The sequence below is a fragment of the Tinamus guttatus genome, unplaced genomic scaffold (assembly GCF_059628265.1).
Source record: "Tinamus guttatus ecotype Peru unplaced genomic scaffold, ASM5962826v1 Tinamus_guttatus_pri_ptg000655l, whole genome shotgun sequence".
In the NCBI taxonomy this organism is placed as follows: domain Eukaryota; kingdom Metazoa; phylum Chordata; class Aves; order Tinamiformes; family Tinamidae; genus Tinamus; species Tinamus guttatus.
In genome coordinates, this window is record NW_028289189.1 from 107568 (window position 1) to 132742 (window position 25175).

A 25175-nucleotide genomic window follows, 5' to 3' on the forward strand; every position below is an offset into this window, starting at 1 on the left:
TATGGAACTCCAACCTTTGTATTAGAGGGTGTTGTGCCCGGTTAGTAGCCCACGCTGCTTGGTGAAGGAAATGATGGCACACGACTTAGACTTCATCATCACGCCAGTCATCACTAATTTAAGGCTTCTGAATCAAATTACCATCAACATCACGAAGGGAATGGAAAGCTAGTGTTGCTACAGCCATGAGGAGACCGAACAAGCTGGAGCTTTTAGACAAGTGACGGTGCCGGGAATAGAAGGGCCTGTCCGGAGAGCAGGCGGAGAACCAGCGGCGCAGTCCTCGTCTCCTCACTCGCATGCATTTCGAGGGTGCCATTTAGTAAGAAAAAAATATATATTGCATGAATCGTTCTCTTATTTAATGTGGCTATGAAAGATGTTTCCGTACAATTCCGTTATCTCTAAGAAGGACATCAGCAAATGGAACCAAGGAGAAAAACCGAAGAGCGACAGAACATTTTTCGTTTTGCTGAGAGGTAACACAAAAGGGAGGGAACCTACGATCCTTGGGGTGGGTTGGGGGGTGCAGGAACATCTCCCCAAAACCTCGCGCTTGGAATTATGCACAGACTATCTTATATCAGCTACCTGCCTTTCCCAGTGAACTGTTCACATAATGCTCCCACCGGCATTAACCCATTCCTGCCCCAGACTCTCCACAAAATTCCTCTGGCCTGGAAACCTCTGGTTGTCTTTTTTGTCTTATTTGGGGGAGGGGGACTGTAAAAAACAGAACATCTGTCAATAAGTGTCGGGATGGGGGGTAGGTGTTAAATATTTTAACCACTGACAAGGCTTGAGGAAGTTTCACAGTTTTGTTATGCTCTATTTTTATTACTATCATATTTACAGATTTTTTACTTTTATTTTTTTTTTTGCTGAATTGCTGATAATTTTAATAGAATTTAATTCTGGAGTGTGAGCAGGAACCAGTTAACTACATTCATCGTCCAATCCCCATCGCTTTGAGAAAAAGACTCCAAATTCTTGGCATATGGATCAGCTGTGGGGTGGCTCCTCTCGGGCCGTGCTGGGGCCGCGGGACGGCAGCGGCGGCGCCGCGGGGCTCACACGGCGGCCGGGGGGCCCTTGCGCTGCTCCAGGTACTCGTGGATGTGGTCGGCGTCGCGCCGCAGCCAGGCCGCGTTGAGCAGGATGTTCTCGCAGCACTGCTGCACCGTGCGCTCCGCCGACGGAGCGGGGTGGCTCTCGAAGAAGGCCTGGGGGAAAGCACAGAGGCAGCCGTGAGCGCGGGGACCGCACGGGCAGGACGGGGTTTCTAGGCACCAGATTCCCTAAGGCTCTGCAGGAATGTTCCCAGGAATGGGGCTGCTCGTGCTGCCTTCTCCCACCACCGTCACGACGTTTGCAGGACGTGCGTGAGCGAAGCAGCAGCGTGTCCCGTTTCTCTGCTCAAGGGAAGCTGCAGCATCGTGGCTACAAACCAGGCCCAACGCGGCCGCCTCCGGCTCCTCCAGGTGGCCGGGGACTTGCGGAGATGTCAGAATTCCGACCGTCACTGGGAGGCAGCGACGAGCAGGAAATCAGCCGTGTATTTCTGGATACTTGGAAGAAGGCACTAACTGCAGCCTAAGGCCATTCTGCAGAAGCACTTGTCCAGGTATCCGATTTCCTGGCACTCTGTCTTAAGTAGGCCCTGCCCAACTGCATAAGGACGTCCATGACCAGCAGCACTCGGTGCTTTCTCCAGAATCCACAATATTGATGAGCTACTGCAAGGAGCCAAAGTGGCCACAGAGACTGCTGCGACCCTGCACTCCACGCTTGGCTAAAGGGCAGAATAAGGGACACAGTGCAGAGTCATCCCCACCTTTGTAAAAACAGGCTTTTCCCAACATTCAGCAGATCCTTAGTGTCTGCTGCGGACACGGACACTCATGGGATTTGTACTGCAAGATTTCCCTGTGAAGCAATGCTGCTAAATCTGTTCTAAGGGGAATAAGATCACAGATCATTAAAAAAAAAGGAAAGTTTTGTAAATCAGCATGTACTGAAACAAGGGATCCTGGAATCAGTTTTACATCGTTTAAAGTAAAAAGTTAGCTTCCCCAAGTGAACTATACTCCGTCTATCATGGATAAAGTAAATCACTTATTATTTTTAAAAATAATTTCTTACCTTAACCTCTGCAGCCATCTTATCATTTGCAAATCCGTCCACTGTTAGCTGAGGGAAAAAAAAAATTAACCAAGGGTAAGTATTTTAAATTCAATGGTTAATTTTGGACATCTATATAAGTGAGATTTTTCTGGAAGTTGCACATACCTTTATTAGTCTGGATATTAAGAATCCACCTTGGTAGCGATTATAAAGTTCCTCCCAATTATCCCTTACGAATTTCCAGGCAGCTTTCCTCCCCTGCTTGCTGCCTCCAGCTACTCCACCAATAACAGACACCGTGTCCTGGGGACGTACCTCTTCCTGAGGAGGGAAACGCAGATAAACGCTCAAGACTGTTTCAACACATGCAACACGCTGGCTTTATGCATTTCTACACTCAGTCTGTCAAAGATGGAGTTTTTTTGCACAAAAACTTTCAAAGATATATGGTAGCTTAAGATACAGCTCACTATTTAAGAGCTGAAATGCTCCATCCTGTTCAAGAGCACACAGCACTATCACCACGTGCTCTACCTACATCATTCTCATAAAATTGTGGCAGCTTTCCCAGTAACTTACTGAAAGTGCAAAGGTGAGAACTTTTTGAATCAGTTCTGGTTGAGAGATGGCTCCGAGAACGCGTTCGATTCGGTTCTTCTCCTCCTGCATGTCTGCTTGCTTGTGGAGCTTCAAAGCCAGAGGGAACAGCATTAACACACGGTGCTACTCAATGAATTCCTCTTACCTAGAGCTACTGAATCTGCTCTGTCATTAGTGCTGCTAGATTAGTCTTCAGGCAAAACGTAGGGAAATTGGACATGTGAATAACTGCAGGATTATTCACTAATATTAGGCACCTTATTACATGCACATCAGGAGAAAGCACCATTAGTAACAAACTAATCTTTGCCACTGTTTATATAAGGTCAAGTAAGACCAAGCCTTTGAGCAATGAAACTCTGCAACTACCCACTAGGTGGCAATTGAGCACTGCCCACGGAGCAGGGACACAGCATGACATGGGCCTACTTGTCACATTGTCTGTGAAACACAGGATTAGTGCTGATTTGGGGAAAAAATACATCTTAGAGGAACTTACAGGATAGAATAACTAGTTTTTGACTGCCAAAACTGATGCTGTGTGCACTCACCTTTAGCATAGTGTCTAAAGTAGTACTATCTCCATGCTTCAGAATAGTTACATATACCTAAGATAGAGCATAAATAAGGAAGGTCCTTCACAAATCACGTTTTTTAGAAACACAATAAAAAGCTGCTTATGTGGAAAGGGCTCTAAGACAGGATACATACCCATACATGTAAGAACTGGTTAAGAATTCAGACAAATTGATCTGGAAGAGACCCACACTGATCCCTCCTACATTTTAAGACTGTGTTTTAAGGATTCCACATCAGCTCCTTACACCCTTCCTTAGTTTCCTGGACTTAGATTAAAGGTAATGCTCTCATACCATGACACTGGTTTCCCCTAGCTTGCCTGTTCTTGGAATAGGAACAGCTCAACGCACGCTGCATTAGTGAAGGGAGGGGGATGATCTTTGGGAACTGAAGTTTACAGGAACCTACAGGACTCCTCAGATCCGCTGACAGGATGTGTTTTCCTTCCACATGGTCCTTAAATCGACGTCGGGCTTCTTCTAGTGTTGCCTTGTGCCCAGCTTTTCCTAGTTTGCCCAAGACCAGACCTCTCAGAAGGGCATCCAGATGACCTAATGAATGAGTATGAGGGAAAAAAAAGAATTATTTGGGGACATCGTTCAGTGGTTAAACTTATAAAGTGTTCTTTCATGTACAGTGATTAGCATAGAACTGAATAATAATCCTCCCATATATTTGAGGCTCTGTAAAGAAAATAGACCTTTTCCACTCTCCTTGGTGCCACCTGGAGAAGCTTTCACTTCTTTTTACGCCCAGAAGGTCAAAGAGGACGATGCTGTGGACCAAAACACAACAGGCCAGGCCTGCAGTCTGAGCCAAGGCAGCAGTGATTGCCACTTGAGTCTACAACAGGACTCTTCAGTACAGTAAGTAAACACACATGCATAGAGCTTTACATCCATTCAGTGGAACAAGAGGCAGGCACTCTAAGAGATACGCAGCTAGAACAGAGAATTTTTATGGAACAGAAACCAAGGAGAGAAAAAAAATAGCACTAGACCTTGGGCTTGAGAGGGTTGTGTGTGTTTTGGTTTGTTTCCAAGTATAAAAACACCCCAACCACCTACTTCAGTGTTTCTTCTTCCCTTGTCTCTCCCCATCCTGAATTCTTGATGACCAGCAGGTCATCAAGCAGGTGCACAACAGCCACTACTGGATTTCACAGCATAAGTTTCCTACCCTCTCCAGGTTTGGGGTCCCATCCCAGTCTCTCCCCTATCGGTGAGAAGACATCTTTCACGAAGACCTGGATTTCCTCATAGAAGTCTGTGTGGGACAAGAGAGTCGAGAGAATCCCCAGGTTACAGCTGAGGTCGCTCCACACAGTATAATTGGGCTCATTCACAAAAGCTTCCATGACTTTTAGAACCTCTACAGTGCTAATGATTCCAGCTCGAGCCTGGGAGAGGAAAAGACACAGATTAATCTTATTTCCAAAAGGATCACTGCATTATTTAACAGCCTTCCCTGTTCAGTTTGCATATTCTGAGCATTTTTCTCTGCTGTGGGGTTCTGCCAGGGCAGGTGGGCACTAGTGAGAGCAGTGGAGCTGCCTGCTCAGGGCACACGATGCCTTACACGCACGTGAGCACTTTACAAGGAGACAGCTACGTAATTATCAGCACATTTTGCAAACAGGAAACAGACAAAGAGATTAAGTGACTTATCAAAATTGCAGTAATGCTGGCAAGAGATAACAAAACCCCCAGAAATATTCTTAGCCAGATGCTACGCCCAGCAAAATCTTACTTTAACTAAAAGAAAGTATAAAGGCTTAGAAATTTAGTTTTTGCTTTTCATGAAAATTCAGAGTATAAAACTGCAGAAGTCATTTTCACTTCCTGCTTTCATGAGTTAGTACAAAATGTGCTGCCTTTCTACCTCTGCCTGGAAAATTTCGTATTAACTGCTCAGAACAGGGTGAAAAAAAACACTCTGTGCTTAGTCGAGTTCCTGGTATCTAAAGCCGTCATCTCCAAGCACATTGCTCAGGTTTTGCTAATCTGGCAACAGAACAATAACTTATGGTACAGAAATAGGGGCGGAGGTTAGTTTTTACTATTTAAGCTATCTTCAACTGTGACAAAAAGATAAATTAGAGTTGAAACCAAAATAAAAACCTAACACATGATGTTCTTATGTGTACTATTTACTCATTTTTTTCTCCCATAGGCCCGAAATATTTGGGATACAGACTCAAGCTACAGTTTTGCACACTTTCAACTAAGCCCTGGCAAGAGTTGCAAGCTCTGAATCTAGACAAACAGGGGATGAAAACCACATTTAAAAGCTTTCATGTATTTGCTGACTAGCAAGAATAGGAAAGTGCAATTTGAAATACAAAGGACAGTAACTAGTTGTTCAGAGCTGCTATCTCCCTTCTTTAGGGGTAAAATCCATGGCTTTTCAACAGTAAGAATCCACAGCAGCCAGTTTCTGCAGTGGAAGTCTGCTTGAACAAGCCCATGTAAGTACATCACCTGGTGCTGATAAAGCCTTTGAGGCTTATTAAATGAGAGGAGATAAATTGATAAGATAAAATGATACACCGCTATGGAGAACAGTAAAACAGAAATTACAGAGCGGCTGCTAACCCAGGCTTTGAGTCTTATCATGCAAGTTGGAACCTGGAATGCTAATTAATAGCTAGGTGCATGCAGTCATCTCAGAGGTGTTTTGCCTCCAGAAGCTGCAGCCTGGTTTTGCAGTTACTGCAGCTCGTGGTATTAGACAGCAGGACACGACATAACAAAATGTTGCTCACCAAAGAGAAGAGATCGTTCTGCAGGCCGAGCCTGTCCACAGGGGGGAGGGAGAGGTCTTTGATCGCTGGTATTAAACTCTCCAGCATGTCAGGGCTGTACTGAGTCCGATAAAACCCTACTGTTCCCAGGTTCAACTGAAATGCACCAAAGAGTAAAAAGAAAAAAAAGGAATAAATAAGGAAATGCCTTTTTATTTTTGGACCATTAGAAGTTTCTCAAAGCACTGCAGTACAGAGAAGCCATTGTCATTTTAAATCATTACTATTTTGTGCAGGAATCAAAAGAAGGAATTATAAATTTATAGGGGGAAAAGACTAAAGAGACATTAAACAAGAAACGCTCGCTGAGAAGTGCAGAATGCAGCAGAAAGCTGGGACAGTTTTGCAGGAAGAGACAAGAAACTAGAGTTAAAACAAGGAGCAAGGAGAGAAAAAAAAAACTAATCTTTTGGGGATAACTCTTAACTGATGCACCTGAGAGAACAAGCTGGGGAAAGCTGCAGGTGCCAGGGTCTGGACTCCTGGAATATCCAGCTGGGACAAGGACTTTTCAGTTCAAATTTAGCTGTTCTAGGGAAAGCCAAATCCCATGTGGCCTCACTCCCGCAGTTTGCTCAATTCAACTTTGGTGGAGAAAGAACCACCGCAACATTCAGGAATCACTCAATTTTTCTGAATATAATTTGCATGAATCTTTCCACATCCTTAAAAAAGAGGCAAGCAAGCATCTAAGCATCTCCACCCTAGGTAAGAGCAGGGCGCTGCTGGTGAGCTCAGGGAGTTCCATACTAATTTTGGGGGGATTTGTTGAACAACAGCACCCAGTGGCACTGTAACTGTGGCCAGTCCACGTGTCCTGTCATCAAGAGGACTACAGGACAAGCCAAGAAATCCAGAGCGACCACCTCTGTAGCCACAAGTCCTACAGCTGACCTTGGGCTCCTTGGATTCCTGCTTTCTCAGGCAGCAACAACAAGTTTCACCTCACTTAGACATGGGGTTTTCCACAGTTTCCATTACATGCCCCTCTGTTCCCAGCGAGGCACCAGACTGATGCGGTGTTTCCAGGGAATACCCAGGCCTAACAGGTGGAATTCTGCACTAGTCAAATGAGAAGATTTGATACAGAATCAGAAAAGGATGAGTGTTTAACGTTATTTCACAGGGTCATCTCTCAGATTACAGCTCCAGTTTAGGAGCAACTACTCAGTACAGTAGCTCATACAGCAGTAATCCCAACCAGTTGCTGCCTTTCAGTTTTTAAGTTTCATTTCTGACTCGTGGCTGCCACAGATCCCGGTGATTTTTTTTCTACTTACAGATTTGTACTTGCCGATTAGTGGTCAGTAGAAAACCCTCACGCTAATGAAAGATAAATAGAACTATTTTAGCTCAGGATGGACTTTAACTAAGCTGTGGTTGCTATGGGATACTGAAAGAGCCACCACAGTTCAACTCAAAAGCTGCCTCTATTTAATAGCACTTTTTTTCTGAGACTGGACTTTTAAATGGTTTGAGTTTACACTGTCTAGACTACTCTTGGAAACAAACCCCGAAGGGAAAGGACCACACTAAGCAGCATTACAGAGAGGAGCAAATATCCAACAGCAGCAGAGCGAGGTCCTTTCAATGCAAGACTGCAAGTAAAATAAACAAAAACATAAAAGAGGAGAGAGGAAAATGAAATGCTGGGGAACTTCACAGTGACACAGGCTCTTAGTGCCAGGAATATGTTTTCTTTTGTGCCAGCTTACCTTCACCCACTGGTCTGGTTTTGTGTCTTTCAAAACCAGGGTCAGCTCTGCCTTGTCCATCAATATTTGCATTTTGGCACAGGTGGGGTCATCACTTGTACAAATGCTTATGGGGACCATCCACATGGGGAAGTCCTCCCCTGGAAGGAGAAACCAAAAAAAGGAAAGTCTCAGGAAAAACAGATATGCAAACGACACTGGGAGATTTTGTCCGATGTTCAAACAAGTTTTAGCAGAAGTTTAGGCAAGCTTTAGTTTACAGCTGAAGTAAAAGGAGAGTTCTATGGGCCAAAACCAAGATTCTCTAAATAGCTTTTGACATCAAACGCTTGAATTTCCCTAAGTATGAAAGGTGGATGGAATTTGTCTTAAGACTGACTTTGTGTCTGCATGAGGCATTTTTATGCCCTCACTACTACAAGGTAATTAGCTAGGTAGTAATTAGCTGAACCCAAGCACAGCCCACTCAGTTAGGCAGTTGTTTGAGCTCCCAAGGTTGCTGCCACTGCATGAAAAGCAACGAATGCTCCATTCCTGCTCCTGGCTCTCATCTTACCAGTATAGGGCCCACTGGCACAGAATTTCTTCTGGACTAACTTCAACACTTTGTCCTCTTCTTGCTAAAAAGAAAAAAAGAAAAGAAGAAAGAAGAATACTATAGTAGTATTAACTTATTTTAAAGAATTTGACCCAGAACACCACTTTCATGAAGACTGAAGCTGAGCAAACCACTGTTGGAAGTCACTATTAAAGCACCCTATAAAGTCACACTATTGAAAACTCCCACTTCTTGTTTGAATTTGTTGTGTGGCTTCAGCTTCCAGCCACTGCTTCTCACTCTCCCTGCCATCCTGTAGAACAAGCATAATCAGCTGGAGTGAGAAACAAAACAGCTGGTACGGGGAGCCAAATCAGGCCCTCCCACCCTGTTTCATAGAGAGCAGGAGGGCTGTGTCAGCAAACTGCAAGTGCATGATCTGCAGCTCGGGCACAAGCTGCATGTCACTGCACTAAGCTCCTCGAGTGAACTGCACTTCCCTTCCAGGAAGGCATAAATGAGTGGGTTTATTTATTTATAAACACGTCATCAATAATAAATTTGACCTAAAGCAAAGTTACAAGCATAATCTTCAATCCAAAGTGCTGCAAAAATGTAGTTATATATGAACATTCATGCAAATTACCTGTTCTGCTTCCACATAAATAAGGGGGAACCCCATTTGCTTGGTCCATGTGTTCATCACAGCGGCGATCGGTTTCCCACTGGCTTTTTCCAGGCTTTCCCAAAGATCCTCTGCAGAAGAAAAGTCAAGCTGAACACCCTCATGTACTGCAGCTTCATATGCTACTAAGAACATTCCGCAGGTACTGGAAGGTGAGGAGTGTATATTCCTCAGATTTGCCCTGCAAGTTTGGGTCTTTTTTTTAAGCATAAATATATATATATTTATATATGTAATCATAGCAGATTATTCACACACACACACAAGAAAGGGAAATAGTTAAACTATACATGGAGTAAAAGGGCATCATTATAGCTTATAAAACAAAGCATTCAAAATGCACAATGTGATAAAGTATATGACAAAGCAGCATTAAATATTCAAAATGGTGAAAAGAAGCATCTTTCCATAGGTTTTTCATGTATTATGTCAAAAGACTCAATTGACCACATGGATTGCTTTATACTGATAGAAACAAGCCTACTATTTCCTTTCTTGAGTGATCTTGGCTGAGAAAAAAACGCCATTAAAGAATCTATCACTTTAGAAACTAATATTATTTTTCTCCAGAAGTTAGTTTTCTTAAGGTTATAATAATCAGTTACCTGTAGCTGCATTCCTCTGCTGGAACTTGGTTAAATATAAATTCATTCCTTTCCGGAAGTCCTGAGAACATACAGTTAAATATGTTAAGGGCACCAAACGGAGGCTCTTGCTGTACTCCCTTTGCACTGCACTTGTATTCCAGAACCAGGCAAAGAATCCTAGGAGGAGTAACCCCCTTCTGAACTGTGCCACTAGACAGAACAGCTCACAACATGTTGTTGGCCAGCTTTTAATATTTAACTATTTAAACTGATGTTTTTTCCCATTCATTAATTCCCACTTATCTTATTTCTCCCCTGTAGGTTTAAATACAGCCCAAAACAAAGTGGAAAAAAAGTTTTCAAAACACAAATTATGCAGTATTTGAATTCAAAACCAGCTGTTTGTGACTATTACAAGATTTGACAATCTACATTAAACTTTTAAACAGGAATCTATTTACCTCATCACCAATGTAGTCATGTAGCATTCGGATTACAGATGCTCCCTTGCTGTAAGAAATAGCATCAAATATTTCATCCACTTCAGCTGGATGGCCAACACTAACCTGTGGTAAACAGGATAATTCGTAGTGAGAACAATTTTAATCACTATAAGATTTTGATCTTGCTTGTTCTGTTGTTTAAGGGGAAGGTCCATCCATCACCACCACTAGCTTGTCTTGATGGAAGGAATTTCTTGGCATCCAGTGACATATAAATCAATCCTGATGCTGCCATATGTTAAACATTTAACTTTGCTTTTGATATTTAAGCAGTAAATTTCTGTAGCTACTTTACTGTGCATGAAGAACAGAAAACTACCCACTTTGATCAGAAACCAAAACAAAACACAAGTAATAGTAACTTTGCCATTTTAAGTCAGTAGAACAGCAAAACTCAACAGCAAAACAGAAGCCATCATCAAATCCTCAAACCTTATTTCCTAAATCCTAATTTTAGTAGATTACATTCAACATGTAAATGCAACCTTCTATTTTCCTCTGCATTATGGGATGACTGCAAAGTTCCCATTTTTCTTCCTAACAGGAAAAAAGCTTACACCCAGCTGAAAAAAGGAAGAAAAGCAATAGCTGAAAGACAGTACTTACTTCAATGGGATGACTGTTGTCTAAGGCATCGAGCTCTTGAGCTCGTGTGTAATCAGCAGAAACAAACTGAGTCCAGATATCATACTCTGGGAAACAGTGGTCTACACACAGGTACTCAATCCAGGAAGCAAATCCTTCATTCAGCCAGAGATGAGTCCACCATTCCTAGAAGGATTTAAGCACAGAATGGAGAGAGAGTTAAAAAAACATTGCATCTACTCAATAAGCAGCCTGCAGATCAGGAATGAGACAGGTATCACTTCTGTAAGCACAGATTTCTCTCTTTAAAGAAGTTTTGGATCACTAGCGGCCTCCAAGGTGCTTGCTGGCAATCTGTAACATTGCCTAGACTTCCAATTCTGGCCCTCCTCACTCCCAGCTGCTCACCTGCATTAAGGCCAAAAATGGATTATTTTAGTATTACTGTTCCATGCAAATATGTTGTGGCTCTCACGTGGATGAGGGAGTTCCCTGTGTTAGCACAAATGAGAAGACACAGCTGACTAGATTTGAAGATGCAGAGCACTATGGAGACTCTGCAAACTCCTGCTCAGTGCTTTAGTTACTGTTTACATTGCGATTCTCTTCCCTCTACACACATTCCAGCTTAGGAGCCCGACAGTCGGAGCAGCATCGATCTTCCAGCCTGTGAGGCCATGTTCTTTTTACCAAACATGGTGGTTTCTAACAGAAAAAAACCTTCCTATTCTGGGAAATGTTTGGGTTCAGGTGCGTGTTTGCAGAGCTTAGGGAGAAGGAATGTCAAATCTAATTAACAGAGTAGGCTGAAACTATTTGGTAATAGCAGAAGCTATGAAAGATGTGCACTAGATGAGATGTCTTTCTGCCTCTTACAATGCTTCTATTCTGACCAAAACGCCTTAAACATCAAAGCATTCTGACACCTGGCTCCTCATATATCCAAAATAGCTCGTATGAGTTACTACAGAGCAACTTTTCAACTACTGCAGCAGAATAAGTTGTACTGCTGAATTGATACTGATATGCCCGCTTGGTATGAAAGCCTGGTGAGTGATTTATCCCTGCACGAAAGGAAAACGCTAGTTTATCGCTTCTCAGCGATCTGACTGCCCCAAATCATTCCAGGTTTCCACAGAACACCTGCTCAGCTGGAACTGGGGCTGTACTCAGACAAGTGAGCATTATTTCACACAGAAAAGATTGAGGAATACTTTTAAAGAACACACTAGTAAAGAAGAAAGTGCTAATAAAAAACTATGACTTAAATATTTTTTTAATTACTTTGAAGGAAAATGCTTGTTATCAAAGGGATATTTGAGAAAGCAACACAGTTTTTGAAGTACATGCCAAAAGGAAAATAGAAGAGATACTTGAACTATTAGATACCATGGTCACGAGGTTTCCAAACCACTGATGAGCAAGTTCATGTCCTACAACCAGAGCTACCCACTGGCGAGATGAAGAACAGGAATTTTTGGGGTCAATGAGCAACGCGGTCTCCCTGTATTTAAGAAAGAAAGAATTGAACTGAATGTTATATGCTTAGGGGAAAAAACACAAAACCAAAACATTAAAAACAGGTTATATTACCTAAGCAGGCTAAAAAGTGATCAGTACAACAGAAAAAAATAAAAAAACATCTAAGAAACTAAAAAACCCAAAAGCTATTTCATTTTGCGCATTAAAGTGGTTTGGTTAAGTTCCACAGCTGCTGGAAATGCTTTGGAGCAACAATTCCTTATGGCATGCAAGAAGACAAGTGCAAAAACCCAGGCAGGAACAAGAAAATGAATCCTGTGTTTAGAGAATAGCTCACCTAGATAGCCTAGCGAGAAGGGCCGGGCAGGGGACGCAACCTCACCTGAGCTGCACCTCCCTTTGCACCGCAGGATAAAGGCAGAGGAAGCCTCTCCCTCCCTCATCCAGAAGGGATTCCCACTCTTCCCAGGGCACAGGCAGCCCTCTCACATCTGCCCTGCAGCTGCACAAGGAGCATCCGCACGGGCCCTGCGTTAGCACCCACCCTTGGGCTGTGCGTGCCCAGCACGACCAGCACTGAATCAGCCAGGAAAGATTCCCGGATTCCTGCGGCTCCAAGGGGGTGGAAAGCGCTTCCCAAAATATAGTTTGGGCCTGCAGATTATGCCAGCCTTCTGTCCCCAAAGGGATAAAGCAAGCGTGCCAAAGCGAGCGTAAGGGAAGAATGTAACACTAAAATCAAGAAAGGCTTCCAAAAATTCTACTCATCCAGGACAAATATTTTTTTCCACTGGGAGCAAGGTATCAGATTTCACCAGAGTTGCAATAAGCAAACAAGTACGTTTTAAGCCTGGGCTCCAATTTCCATTACAAATTTTAAAAGCCAAATTTAAAGATTAGCAGAATAAACGCAAATGATTTCAGGATTCAAGTCCAAAGTTTGTAAGTCCAATGTTACACTAAACAGAGAGAGATTGTTCTAGCAATGAGGACAGATAATATAAGAATATCAAGCAAACATACAAAAGCTTGATCAGGTTAACAAAAAACTGAAAAGGAAGGCAAGTTAATAATTTTAATTACTCAAACCCACATGCTTATACTGTGGTGGCTGAGATTGACCAACTTGCCTACAATATAAAACAAGAAAATCTTTAAGCTGTGTCAATAAGAACATAACTTTTATGGGGGGAAAAAAAAGCAGCCAAGAAAGTTCTCTTGTAGAACAGGCAGTGCTGCCAGACACTTAAAAATCTCACACCCTTGGACAGTAGTCATAATAGCTCATTCTTGCCTTCCTAAGGTTGGTACAATAACGCACGCTGCTACAGAAGTCAAAATTAACCAAACTGAAGACAGAGTAAATACCTTCAGCTCTAGCTTATTTGGGTTGATACCCAGTCATTACAACTTCCTCAAACTAATTCAATTATTTCCAAAAATTAGTGAACAAAGAGGGGGAAAGACAGTATTTTAACAGCATACCTATAAGTAACAAGGCCCCAGTTCTCCATGGCACCTTTATAAAATAAATACAAAGGTTTATTGATATTGATACACACCTCTTCCTAAATGTTTAAAATTCAAATAAAACACAGTTCATCAATAAAGTGAGTTACTTTACCAGCAGCAAAGTCTGCAATAGCTATGAGATCAATTTTAGGAAGAGGGTAAGGAACATTGAAGTAATCCTTATAAAAAGGCAGAGTTTTAGCAGCAACCTGTAAGAGATAAAGGAGAAACCTAGTAATTATTATGTTACCTTTGAGCAACAGGTCAAACTCGAGAATTTCCTCATGGCTCAAATTAGCCCAAGAAATCAATATAGAAAGGTTTTGTTTCAGAAATTGCACTGACAAGTTCCAGGGCAGCACAGCACAGGACCTCACACATCCCATCCCCTTTCCTCCCCACCAGGCTATACCTGCCCTTCAGAGTTTCCAGTGTCTTTGGACAACAGCACATCACCAAATCCTAACAACTGAATTAAAATATATGTTTTTTGTCATTACCTATTGTAATGTGGCCACATTTTTAAACAAACAACCCCCCTGCAACCCTCTGAAGTTTTACACGATCTGCATGACTAAACCAGCACGGAGGTGTTCAGCCCGCCACATTTCCGTGGCAATGATGAAATCCCTCTGAGCACATTTACCTCTAACGCAAACTTTCCTTGCTCCGCTTTGCCCACAGGGGTGTAAACGCGCACCAAGACCCCATCAAGCGACCTGGTCTCTACAAAGTCATATTCTCCCACCACGAACGCCACGAGATACGTGGACATCACGGGGGTGCGGGCGAACTTCACTTCCACGAGGTTTTCATCGTCTGGGTACGGCTTCCGGTCGATGACATTCTGTCAACACGGAAGGGAATGAGTTAGTTTCGTGGAAGTGAAACTGCATTACGCAATACAATTGACTAAATATTTATCATTAGGAGTCAAACATTTCCAATGAAGTAATTTCTTGTACGGTTTTAAAATACTGACCACATCTAAGTTTCCTGCGTAACTGAAAAGACACACATATGTCAGTGTACTCTCATAACATAAATACATTTCATTACTGCAAAAGTTGCTGAATAAGTTTGCTATCGAGTTGCTATCATCCAAAGAGGATTACCCAATTCTCATTTCATTTAAATTCTGACACAAAAAGCTTGAACCATTTGATCATTGGGCAAGGCTAACTTTTAGTGCTAACTAAGCAAGTTAAAGTTACGGGAATAAGGATCTACTGTCAAACTGACTGGTCTTTTCTAGAAACATCTTCTAAAAATATTTGTACCTATATTTAAAATGGGAACCTGAAAATGCTACTTTATATTTTTTGTGACAGAAGTACTACTAGTTGCACATTTTAACCCCGTTCTGGTCAGAAATTCTCTAGGGTAGAAATTATGCTTATTTTTCTCAAGTGCTATGTCTGCTTATATAGCTAGAACAGCTATATAAACAAGCAGAGGGTTATTTTTCAGTCATTCTTAATCAAGCAGCACGTGGCATGACATATGCTAAGGCTTTTTTATTTTAAACAAACAAGGCTGTGGTCTGCACAGCCTGTTTAGGTTTTATGCTAGACTGACATCACAGCAGTTCTTTCCATTTAGAAATGCATAGCAATAGATAGGAGTGCCACATTCCTAATTCTGTCTGTCACTAAAACACATTATCTTTCAAATTATTGCCTGGCTTTAGAACAGTTTTAATAAAGCTAGAGCACTGTTTTATTTAAAACACAGCTTACTTACCATATTTGACAAAGCTACTCTGTCTTTAGGGACCACCAATGAAATATCAAATGTTGCCTTGATGGCAGGTTCATCCCAGCAAGGGAAAGCTCTGCGAGCATCAGTAGCCTTAAGGAAAAAATAGCATTAACCAAATCAATTTTTCACAAGATGTTGTTGCAATAAAACAGACAAATTCACTATATTCTGTAGGCAAGAAGCTAGGTGAACTACAGCTAGTCACTGGTATCAAGAGTCTCCTCATTCTTATTCCTTGATCCATAATTAGGGCATTTAATTCCTACTGTGATAGTTTATTTCTGCTTAAAACCACAGCTGAGCAGCACTCTGTGCTCTGATGGAATTCTACAGTCTGAGCAAATTTTAGCAGAGTCATGAGAGGAGCAAAGCTCAGTCATGTGAAAGCAGAGCAGGCACCCAGGCGTTCATAGGCAGAACATACAAGACCACCTATTTTTATTTTATTAACTAGATTGCACACAAGAAACGTTCTATTTGTACTAGGTAACTACTCCATGTTTTTACGTAACCAGGCAGATAACCATGAAATTACAGTATGGTGTAAAATTCTGTCAGTATGTCCAGAGTTTACATAATACTTGAGATAGCATCCAAAATACGAGCCAGATGCTATGAAGATACTGACAGAAAGCCAGAGTACTCTATTAAAATATTAATATACTTCATGAAGGCAATTTATAACAAGAAACTTGACCACAGCTACATAAAGAGCTGTTTTTAAACACTGCAGCTATTGTACATATATCATGTACCACATACAGGCATGAGCCTTGGCTGGGGATTTTGCCAGGTCCTCAATTTACTGACCTTCAAGTCACAGTGCAAAGACTGCCCTTGGTGTTACCCAGCCACTTCCAGAAGAAGCAAAAAATAGGGATTTTTGGAATTTACACAGAAGTTATGGCGACAGCTAGAAAATTAGGTCTTTGCTTCTTTTATGAAGATCAGCAACAGCAAAAATATAGCCCATACCTCAAACTGAGTGACAGCAGCGTAGCGCGTATCTCCAGTCGGGGTGGTATATTTACTTCGGTAAAAACCTTTCATTTTATCATTCAGCTCCCCTACAAAGTCTATCTTTAACGTCCCTGTCCCTGAAACGAAAACAGATGGGACACTGTTATTTGCATGTGACAAACAGAACATTTATTTGGTCTGGACCTTGAGGCCAGGCTACTTAGCTGGCCCACTGCCCTTCTGAAATAACATGTCACTAACTCGCCTCAGCCCATCATTTTCTTGCAAGTCTCCCTCAAATCCTCCAGTGCCCTTATATAAAATACTGCTCCAGCAGAACTACAGTTGTAGGGAAAGCAGGCAAAGCCAGAATCACCAAAAAAAAGGTGTTTTGGCACTGGTAAAAAAAAAATCGTGACAGGCTCCTGCAATATTCATTCTCATCTCCTAAACACACTGCAATAACCTGCAGAGACTTTTCAGGTCAACACTTACATTTTGAGCAAAAATACAGGATGGCTATTAAGTAATAATAGCATCCTAAGAAATCTACTCCAGAAGCCAAGGGGGAGCACTGGTTGCATTCTAGCTTCTAAGTCAATTAGTCTCAGGATTTGTTCTGCCCTTGATGTCTCTGTACAAAAGGGGAAACTTGATCTCGATCAGAAAGGCAGCATGCCAATATTCCACAGAATGAAACGCTAAGGTTTCCCCATCACAGATCTTTACATTTGTGTTTGCAAAGATGGAATAAAACTGCTTTATTCAATTTGTGGAGCTGTGTTTCAATCTACAAATCCCTCAGAGCAAAAAACTGTAGCACTGTTTCAAATGAATTAGTACATTCACACCTAGGAAAATACTGCAGTAATTCAGATTAGCTCTTCCTCGGTAAGCGGCGAACAGATCATCAGTATCTAATATAAATAGCTTCTGTGCTTAACTGCCAATAGCAGGTAAATTAGAATCATCTCAGGAGTAAGAAGCAAACAGCACTATAAATGAAACAACCTTTCCAACTCCATGGCCTAGAGCAAAAGTGATTTTATCACCTATGCTTCCTACAAAAATTATTGATAAGATCAGTATCAAAGAAACCTGGAGGAGGTTTCGTAAGTCAAGCGAATGATCTGCACTGCCTGTTATAAATAAATCTAGTGTTATCCATTCATGGGTGAGTCAAGAATACGATCAGAATACTTGCTGCAAAACCAGAATTATACCGACTTTACAACACTTACTTGCAATGCATTCTTTGTACTAGCTAAGGGAATTCAATCTTTTAAATACTTCCAGAATTAACTTCAATTCAATTCGGCTAGCTAATGGATATTTAAAAGAATCCCATTCTTTCAGTCTTCTGTTGACTTAAAACGGACAGATTCCCTGGGGAGCCTGACATTCACAGTTAGAAACTTAAGAGAAGACAGCACTGTCTTCCAGCTTTTCAAAGAGCAAACACCTTAAATACACATTTGAGCCAAGCTGCCAGCATGGAAACAGCTCTTACCTTTCTGAAGGGTACTGGGAAAGGAAAGAGTAACCTTTTCATCCTCATTTTGGTAGTTGAACCCTGTGGCATGTACCTCTGAAAGAGAATAAGAAATGCTGTCTTCAAAATATGACCCAGATATGCTTAACGCGTGAGCATTTTGGTGCTTTAAAATGAACTTAATCTGCTGAATGCAACAATAATGCTGTAGTTATTCAATATATCAATGAAGGTTTCCAATAATCCAGAAAAATATAAAAGCAAGCAAAGAAGTGCCACTGGCAGAGTGCCATGTTATACTACATAGCTTCAGACAAGTAAATTCACCCTATTTATGGAATGAGCCACAGACTCGAGCATCTCACACTCCTTCCACCTCTCCCACACGTATTGTCCATCAGAAGGAAGTCTCCAGCTGTGGAGAATAACAACAGCTCCACTGTTAAATCATAGACTTGCAGTGAGAGCAGTATCTTGTGCAACACCTAGAAAGTCAGTGACAACTGCTACAATCCTGACATATGGTAAAATACTGCAAAAAAATCCCTCAAAGTTAAATGCCTACATGAGTGCAGGAGAATTCATGTTAATTATTCCAAATGGGGTTGATGACGATTTAACTGGTTTCTGGATTTCAGTCTGAAAAACACCGTAATGTCCAAAGCGAGATTTTTTTTTTAAATTTTTTTTCCTTCTTCATGGTTAAAAACAACAAAAACCTGATTTTATAAAAAACTGCCTTCAGAAGGGCCCCACCTCAGAGCTTCTATACCGTTCAACGAGGGCATCCACATTCAATTGGAATATTAAGCACTATGGCATTTGCACAGCATTTGGATCTATTTGTAGATGCAAACATCTGAACTATGAGGCCAAGCCGGATAGATTGGGGGAGGGAGGAAATCAGCACACGGGAATTAAGCCGTCCTGCAGCTAGCAGAGCTCTTCATGGGGCTTGGTCTGTCCTATTTCAGCAACTGGCCCTCGCTGCATCTGAAGTGACCTGTATTTAAGCTTCTACAACCAAAAAAAAAAATATACACTGGTGTATTATGCTAGATTCCTAAAAACAATAAACCTTGCACAGTTCCAAATATTTCTGAAGGATTCAGGAAAGGCACAGACTAGTTTAAAATGCTGGTGTTACAGGCTAATCTAGGGTGTCTACCCCATCCCACTTACATCAGTGAATTCAAAGCGGAAACACCTAGGATACTGAAATGCTAGCAAGGGTCACACAGTCTTTTCAGGTACTTTCAAAATTCTCTTAGGAAAACATATTTAGCAGATAGCTCCGGTTATTTACTGGAATAGCTCCTAATTTTTGTACAGTCCCAGGGAAAAAGAGACAAACACCCTGGAAACTGCTGTGGTACATAGAAGTGGACACACTAAATGAAAAACACACCCTTGCACCAACTTCTTCCCGATGGAGAATTCGGACCAACAAACCTTGTTTGAAACAATTCAGTGCAGAAGATTCTCCAGGATCAAGTATCACTACAAGAATTCAAGTATACAATTTCAAAGGGAACCTAAGCATACTCAAATGCTCAGCTCAGTGAAGCCATTCCTTATGTGATAAAGTTAACAGCAAACGGCTTTTTGTTTTTATAAAATAAAGTGCTACTTATTCTGAAATATTATGATTTCAGCATTAAGTCACACAAAGTAAATACCAACCTCTGCTCACAGAACATAAATGCAGAAGCTCCATGAACGCATTCAACTTAACTACTGGTTTCACGGTACTCTGCTCAGGGCTTATCAGCATTAACCACTGTAATAGGGTGTATAACACAAAATTCGTACAATAAAAATAGTCCTAACTATAAAAATACAACACAGAAACAAATGCAAGACTAAGGTGCTCCAACATTTTAAAGCCTCTATTTTAAGTGGGACGAGATAGGCGGTTTAAAAAGAACGCATGCCGAGGACATTAAAATACTAACATATGTTGCACAATGCCTCGCAGTCTCCTTCAAAGTTTACCCAGGAAGAAAAGCAAGGCTTGGAGTTTTTCTCTGAGGAATACTGAGGCAGGAAGAGATCCATTATAAGCCAGAGAGATGTTACTCAGTAGAATGCTAATGTGCAACATATTAGCCTGAAAACGCAGGCCAATCCTGGGCTTCTGAGTACCACACAGGAGCGGAGCTGATTGCTGACTGCACCACTCGGGTACCATGAATTTTGACCCTGGCTATCTTTAGAGTCCAACAGAAAACAAACCTGTTGTTCCAAGATAGCACGCTCGTGACCTCTGTCAAACATGGAAGGAAGGGCCAAATACTTGGTGCAAATTCATGTTAGCTGGCCGGGAAGGAACATCAGGCCAGGCTGCATATGCTGAGCAGCCCGTGCTGAGAGGCTGAACAAAAACTGATTTAGATCAGTACCAGAATGCAGCCCCTTCTGCCCCCCACCCTGAAGTATTTTTAAAAGAACCAGAGCAAACCAAAAGCATTTCTTTTTGCAGCTCCTAATGGAAACAATCTGATAGTGATGAAAAGCAACACCACTCCAGATACACAGTTCAAATCTATTGAAACTGAGAAATAAAAAAGAATGCCGGTTACACAGCTCTGCTGCCAAGTGTTGACAAGGAACATGAGATTCCCCCCTCCTCTCCCAAATGTCTCGTCCTCCTAAATGCATTCAAATTATAGTCCAACTCCTTCACAACCTTTTCAACCTGCACTAGCAAAGACACAGGGTATTATGAGCACTACAAGACTTCAAGCTTTTTTTCTTGCCCCCAAAAAGTCTAAGAAATTATATTAAGACATGCAGAAAGTAATCTTGTTTCACAAAACCTTTTAACCTTAATTTTAGTGTTAGGGACAATTCCCACTGAGGTTAGAAGCAACATTTGGAGAAGTTATAGTTGGAATGGGCTGGAAGCAACCACTTCCATCGGCAATGCTGTGCCCTCCCCAGACATTCTGGCCAGTCCTCACAAAAGGAAGCCACAAGTTGTGATGTTTGAGGACCGTGTCACTTGCCATGACACCCATCCTCTAATGAAAATTTAAAAGTAATGGCAAAAGTACATCTGGAGGAAAAAAAAAAAAAAAAAAAAAAAAAAGGAAACTCATTGAAAGCTTCACAAGACACATATTCTTTTATGAGTTAGTGTCTAGAATCTGGCATCTTTCCAGGCTTAACTCCGTAAATTTTGTGCAGTTCTCAGAGAAGCTGCTTCTACAGCCATCCCTAAAACAGTGGCATAAAAACGAGATCAAAGATTCACATTTTCAACCTTTTTTTTTTTTAAACTATTCTGTGCTAATAATTTTAACCCACAACAAAAGGACCATGGAAAATGTCAACAATACTTTTTGTAAGCGTTTAGGAGAACTGCTTATAACAAAGATGTAATTGCAGTAAAAGGCTGTCTGAATTCCTAACGGAGTTGAATACAAAAGCTCCTGAAGAGAACAACAAAATTTTGGCAGTCTACGAACTTTGGAGAGTTTGGCACGGCAAGGATGTGAGTTAATCACTGGCACATTAGGACATAATCTGGACCAAGTAGCATGAGAAAATAAAAAGCTGTTAGTGCTCAAAGTCTTTGGAAAAATGCATAAAAATAGGATCTAGCAACCCTCCCAAACAGAGCACTATGTATCCAATTTTACAATAATATCTTAAAGAAATTATAGTCCTTTCACAGAGTACTTCCAGAAACTGCACAGTAACCAGATGGTACATCAATTAATGATTCTAATTCCTGTATTACATGCCTATAAGTTTGGATCCTTCCCAAAGGTTGTAAGCAGCATGTCAAATGTACATGTATTTCAAAGTGAAGACAAAGCCAAGTGCTAAAGATGAAGCTATAAATATTAGAAGCCAAGCTCACTTGGTCCTGCACAAGCCCTTTTCTTTCTTGAGTAGCCACCACTTTCTGGCATTGCAAAGTCACAGGCAATTAATGTATGGTAGTTTAATGAGCTAGTGTCTTTCAAAGGAGCAGCAGTGACTCTGCACCCCCTTATGCTCATCATGAAATTGTTCTCTAGATATTAGCCAATATTCCACTGGTATTTCCATGCCACTGGAAAGCATCATTGAGATACTCTTGGGTCATGCTGCTTAGCTTTTCAATTAATTTTTGGTTGCCGTTTCTAAACTGAGGTTCTGTTGTAACCACATGGCAAGAGAATCCAGGCATGTCCCTACCATCGTGAGAAGGAAGACTAAAATAATGTGTTCAGGCAACTTTAAGGAAAACATTTTCAAGTTGAAATATAAACCAAAAAGTTCACTAAATTATTTCTGCTTAATAAACATTACTATGGCTACTTGTAGTTTCCTATATGAAATTGCCAATTACTGCTTTTTGAGCATCTCAGCATTTCAGAAGCTGCTTCAGACCCCACAGCATCTGAAAAGCTTTCCAAGCTAAATAAAAAAAGACGATGTAATTTGCTGATTATGACTTCATGCTTAATTTCACAGCTCCTTAAAAAGAGACATTCACAGGAAGCTCAAGCTACACGGCCTTCAACGAGTATGAAACTCAGTACCTTAAAACTTAATGACCAACTTGCTTGGATTTGCCTTCTCATACCCAAATTCTTCATCTGCTGGAGCCTTCTCAGTTCTTCATCTAGCTGAGCAAAGCCAACCACATAAGCAAAAGTAGTACAGCTCATGCATGCCTAATCACTAATTATGTTATTATTATATTATCTGACTATGTTATATTATCTGACTACAAATACCCCAAAATGTAGCTTCTGGAAAACAAAAACAATTCCTCCCTATGACTGGGGGATAATAAAAACTTTAGCAACAGAAAACTCAGAAGCAACCTAAGTGGTACAAGAAGCAGATGCGTAGTCTCCAGCCACAACCACTACAATCTTTAATTTTATGATGAAATTGAGAATTTTTCCACTCAATACTTCTGAGTAATCACTCTCTCCTGGTTCATTCTTCACTCTCACTCAATTGCGGGTTTTGTATCAAAACTTACTTTTAAGTAAGTCTTAAAAGGTTCTTAGAGGACCGTCTTTCAGCTTTGTATCAAATATTGGGCAATAATCTGATTTGCTCGCAAATCTGCATTAAAATTCCAAAGACTACATTCTGCTACATCCATCTCTAGAAGAATGAATAGGAGGAAAGGGAAAACAGAGTCTGCAGTTCCAGTTAAGATTTCTGTTCTTGCACAAGCTACAGTTGAATCTTCAACAAATGCACTAGATAGTCAAGAGAAATAGCAATTAATATTAAAAGAAAAAATCATTCTGCACAGAAGTCAACAGACCACTTGCATAGACAAAGGAAACACATCTATTGAACAAGACGGTCCCCTTGTCACACAGCTCCTACACTTGAGAAGTGACCCATTATCTCGGCTCACATTTAGCAATGTGGGCACGAGAAATTCTTCCCCGCTGAGGTAGAGAACTAAAAGAGGTAGCAATTCCTCCCCAGATCCTTTAAAGGAGAAAGCACTATCACCTCAGAATTGTTTTTCAAATATTCTATATGGGTAATTTGTAAAAAGGCTCACCTAAATAATTTAATCCAACCGATCTGATCTTTCTGTTGGTTCATAGGGCTATATTTTACGTTCTGTTTTTGAGACTAGTTACACAATTACCATTTAAAAGCAGTGCACAATAGCAGCATTAGTAAGACTGACTTGATCTGTACTAACAGGTGCCAGCAAATAGTCTGCCAATTTCATGCAATTTTACTTTGAAAGCCATTATACTATTTGGCAGTTTACCAAACTGAAAGATATGTTTTAACCCTGTGAATACAGTGTTTAATTATAGAAAACATGCTTTCCATGCAACAAAAACGTATTTTAAATATTTACGCTACGACCATTGGAGAAATGGGTGCCTAACCCAAAACCAGACTGCTATTTTCAAACCTTTCTGAAAATCAGAATGAAAGAATTTAAATTCCCACTTTATTCAGCTCTAAAGGCTAAAACACAGCTAAAAATACAAACTTAAATATTCCACATTAAGCTCTGATTTTAATACTTTGAAAATGAGATGAATATATTACTGTTAAAAATATGAGAACAGACCTTAAAGGGGAGAGAAATCAGCTCTGGAAATAAGAGAGTTCACAAACGTCCTCTCTTTATTTTAGGGATTTCCCTTGATTGGGGTGAAAAGGCCCTTTGTTCTTAGGCACCTTACCCATTTGCAGTCAACTTCTCTTTGCTAAAAGAAGAAATTAATTTGCAGTTGGGCCTAGGATGGAGCAGTAGGTGGGATATACTCTGTACACACACTTATTACCACCATTCCCTTATCTCCTCATTACCCAGCGTTAAGAAATAGCTCCACGAGCGCTTAGCAACACGGTGCATCTAATCAACTGAAGATCACTAACGGCAGGGTGTGAAATCCATGCAGGAATGGAGCACCAGGGAACAATCCAGGAATCTGGACTGTATGGAACAGCAAGGCCTGCATTCTTTCGCTATCAAAACTATGTGGCCAAGTTCCAAGCTATTTGGTAATACTCTCTGCCACCGCCTCTTTTGCTACAGCCGGGACTTCCTGCGTGAGCTCCGCTTTTCCACAGCACATCCACCGAACGCCGCTTCCTTAGAGCGCAGATTCCCATCTACCTAGACACCACTCAGCTGGTTACAGCTATAATCTAGAAAACCGCTGGTTTCTTTAATACTGTTAATACTCGCCCTATTTTTCCACAGTCATCAGTACGGACTAAAAAATTTTAGAACTTATTAATGTACATCTTAAACTAAACAATTCTATTCAAGAGCTAATATTATAAAGCAGTTTGTGAGCTGTTAACTGTTAGCAACAGCGCTTCATATCAGAAGTGAAATAGATTAGTATGTAAAGAAGGCCCAGCAGAAAAGCATTCCTACCTTCGTCTCCTTCTGGCGCATAGGAAGCTGTAATAATGTCAATGTCAGCACAGTTCATCACAATTTGGTTGGTTGCCTGTTTCACCTGTAAGAGAAATTTCATCAGCATCAAAAATAAATGGAGCACCCTGCTCTCTTGAGCTCCCTCTTTTGGCAGTAGTTCCTTTTAATCTACAAAATCCTCCACCATGAAGTGCTTGAAGCTAAATTCAGTGCTTCAGAGGGACAAAAAAGAGCATATACCATTGCCTGATCTCATTCTTTCCAGAGCATGCATACTTAAGCCATGTTCAAGCTATCTATGCCTATTTATCAAGACTAAATTATTTAGGGGAATGGGCCCGGTGTAAAACATGGTATGTAAGCTTG

At 41.1% G+C, this 25175-nt stretch overlaps 1 protein-coding gene across 1 annotated transcript in view; it reads right to left on the reverse strand.

Annotated features, from left to right (window-relative positions):
- Positions 1-55: 55 nt before the first annotated feature.
- Positions 56-25175, reverse strand: part of NPEPPS (aminopeptidase puromycin sensitive) — a 34192-nt gene continuing 9072 nt past the window's right edge. The window contains exons 2-23 of the mRNA XM_088536291.1: positions 24807-24891; positions 17945-18022; positions 16450-16571; positions 15457-15564; positions 14360-14560; positions 13826-13922; positions 13687-13720; positions 12109-12223; positions 10741-10905; positions 10093-10197; positions 9650-9710; positions 9006-9115; positions 8378-8441; positions 7822-7961; positions 6068-6202; positions 4483-4702; positions 3712-3854; positions 3276-3332; positions 2704-2811; positions 2290-2445; positions 2143-2190; positions 56-1223 (exon numbers count right to left, since the gene is read on the reverse strand). Of these exons, the coding sequence (XP_088392417.1) occupies positions 1071-1223; positions 2143-2190; positions 2290-2445; positions 2704-2811; positions 3276-3332; positions 3712-3854; positions 4483-4702; positions 6068-6202; positions 7822-7961; positions 8378-8441; positions 9006-9115; positions 9650-9710; positions 10093-10197; positions 10741-10905; positions 12109-12223; positions 13687-13720; positions 13826-13922; positions 14360-14560; positions 15457-15564; positions 16450-16571; positions 17945-18022; positions 24807-24891 (2505 nt within the window). The 3' untranslated portion in view covers positions 56-1070. The remainder of the gene's footprint in view (positions 1224-2142; positions 2191-2289; positions 2446-2703; positions 2812-3275; positions 3333-3711; positions 3855-4482; positions 4703-6067; positions 6203-7821; positions 7962-8377; positions 8442-9005; positions 9116-9649; positions 9711-10092; positions 10198-10740; positions 10906-12108; positions 12224-13686; positions 13721-13825; positions 13923-14359; positions 14561-15456; positions 15565-16449; positions 16572-17944; positions 18023-24806; positions 24892-25175) is intronic.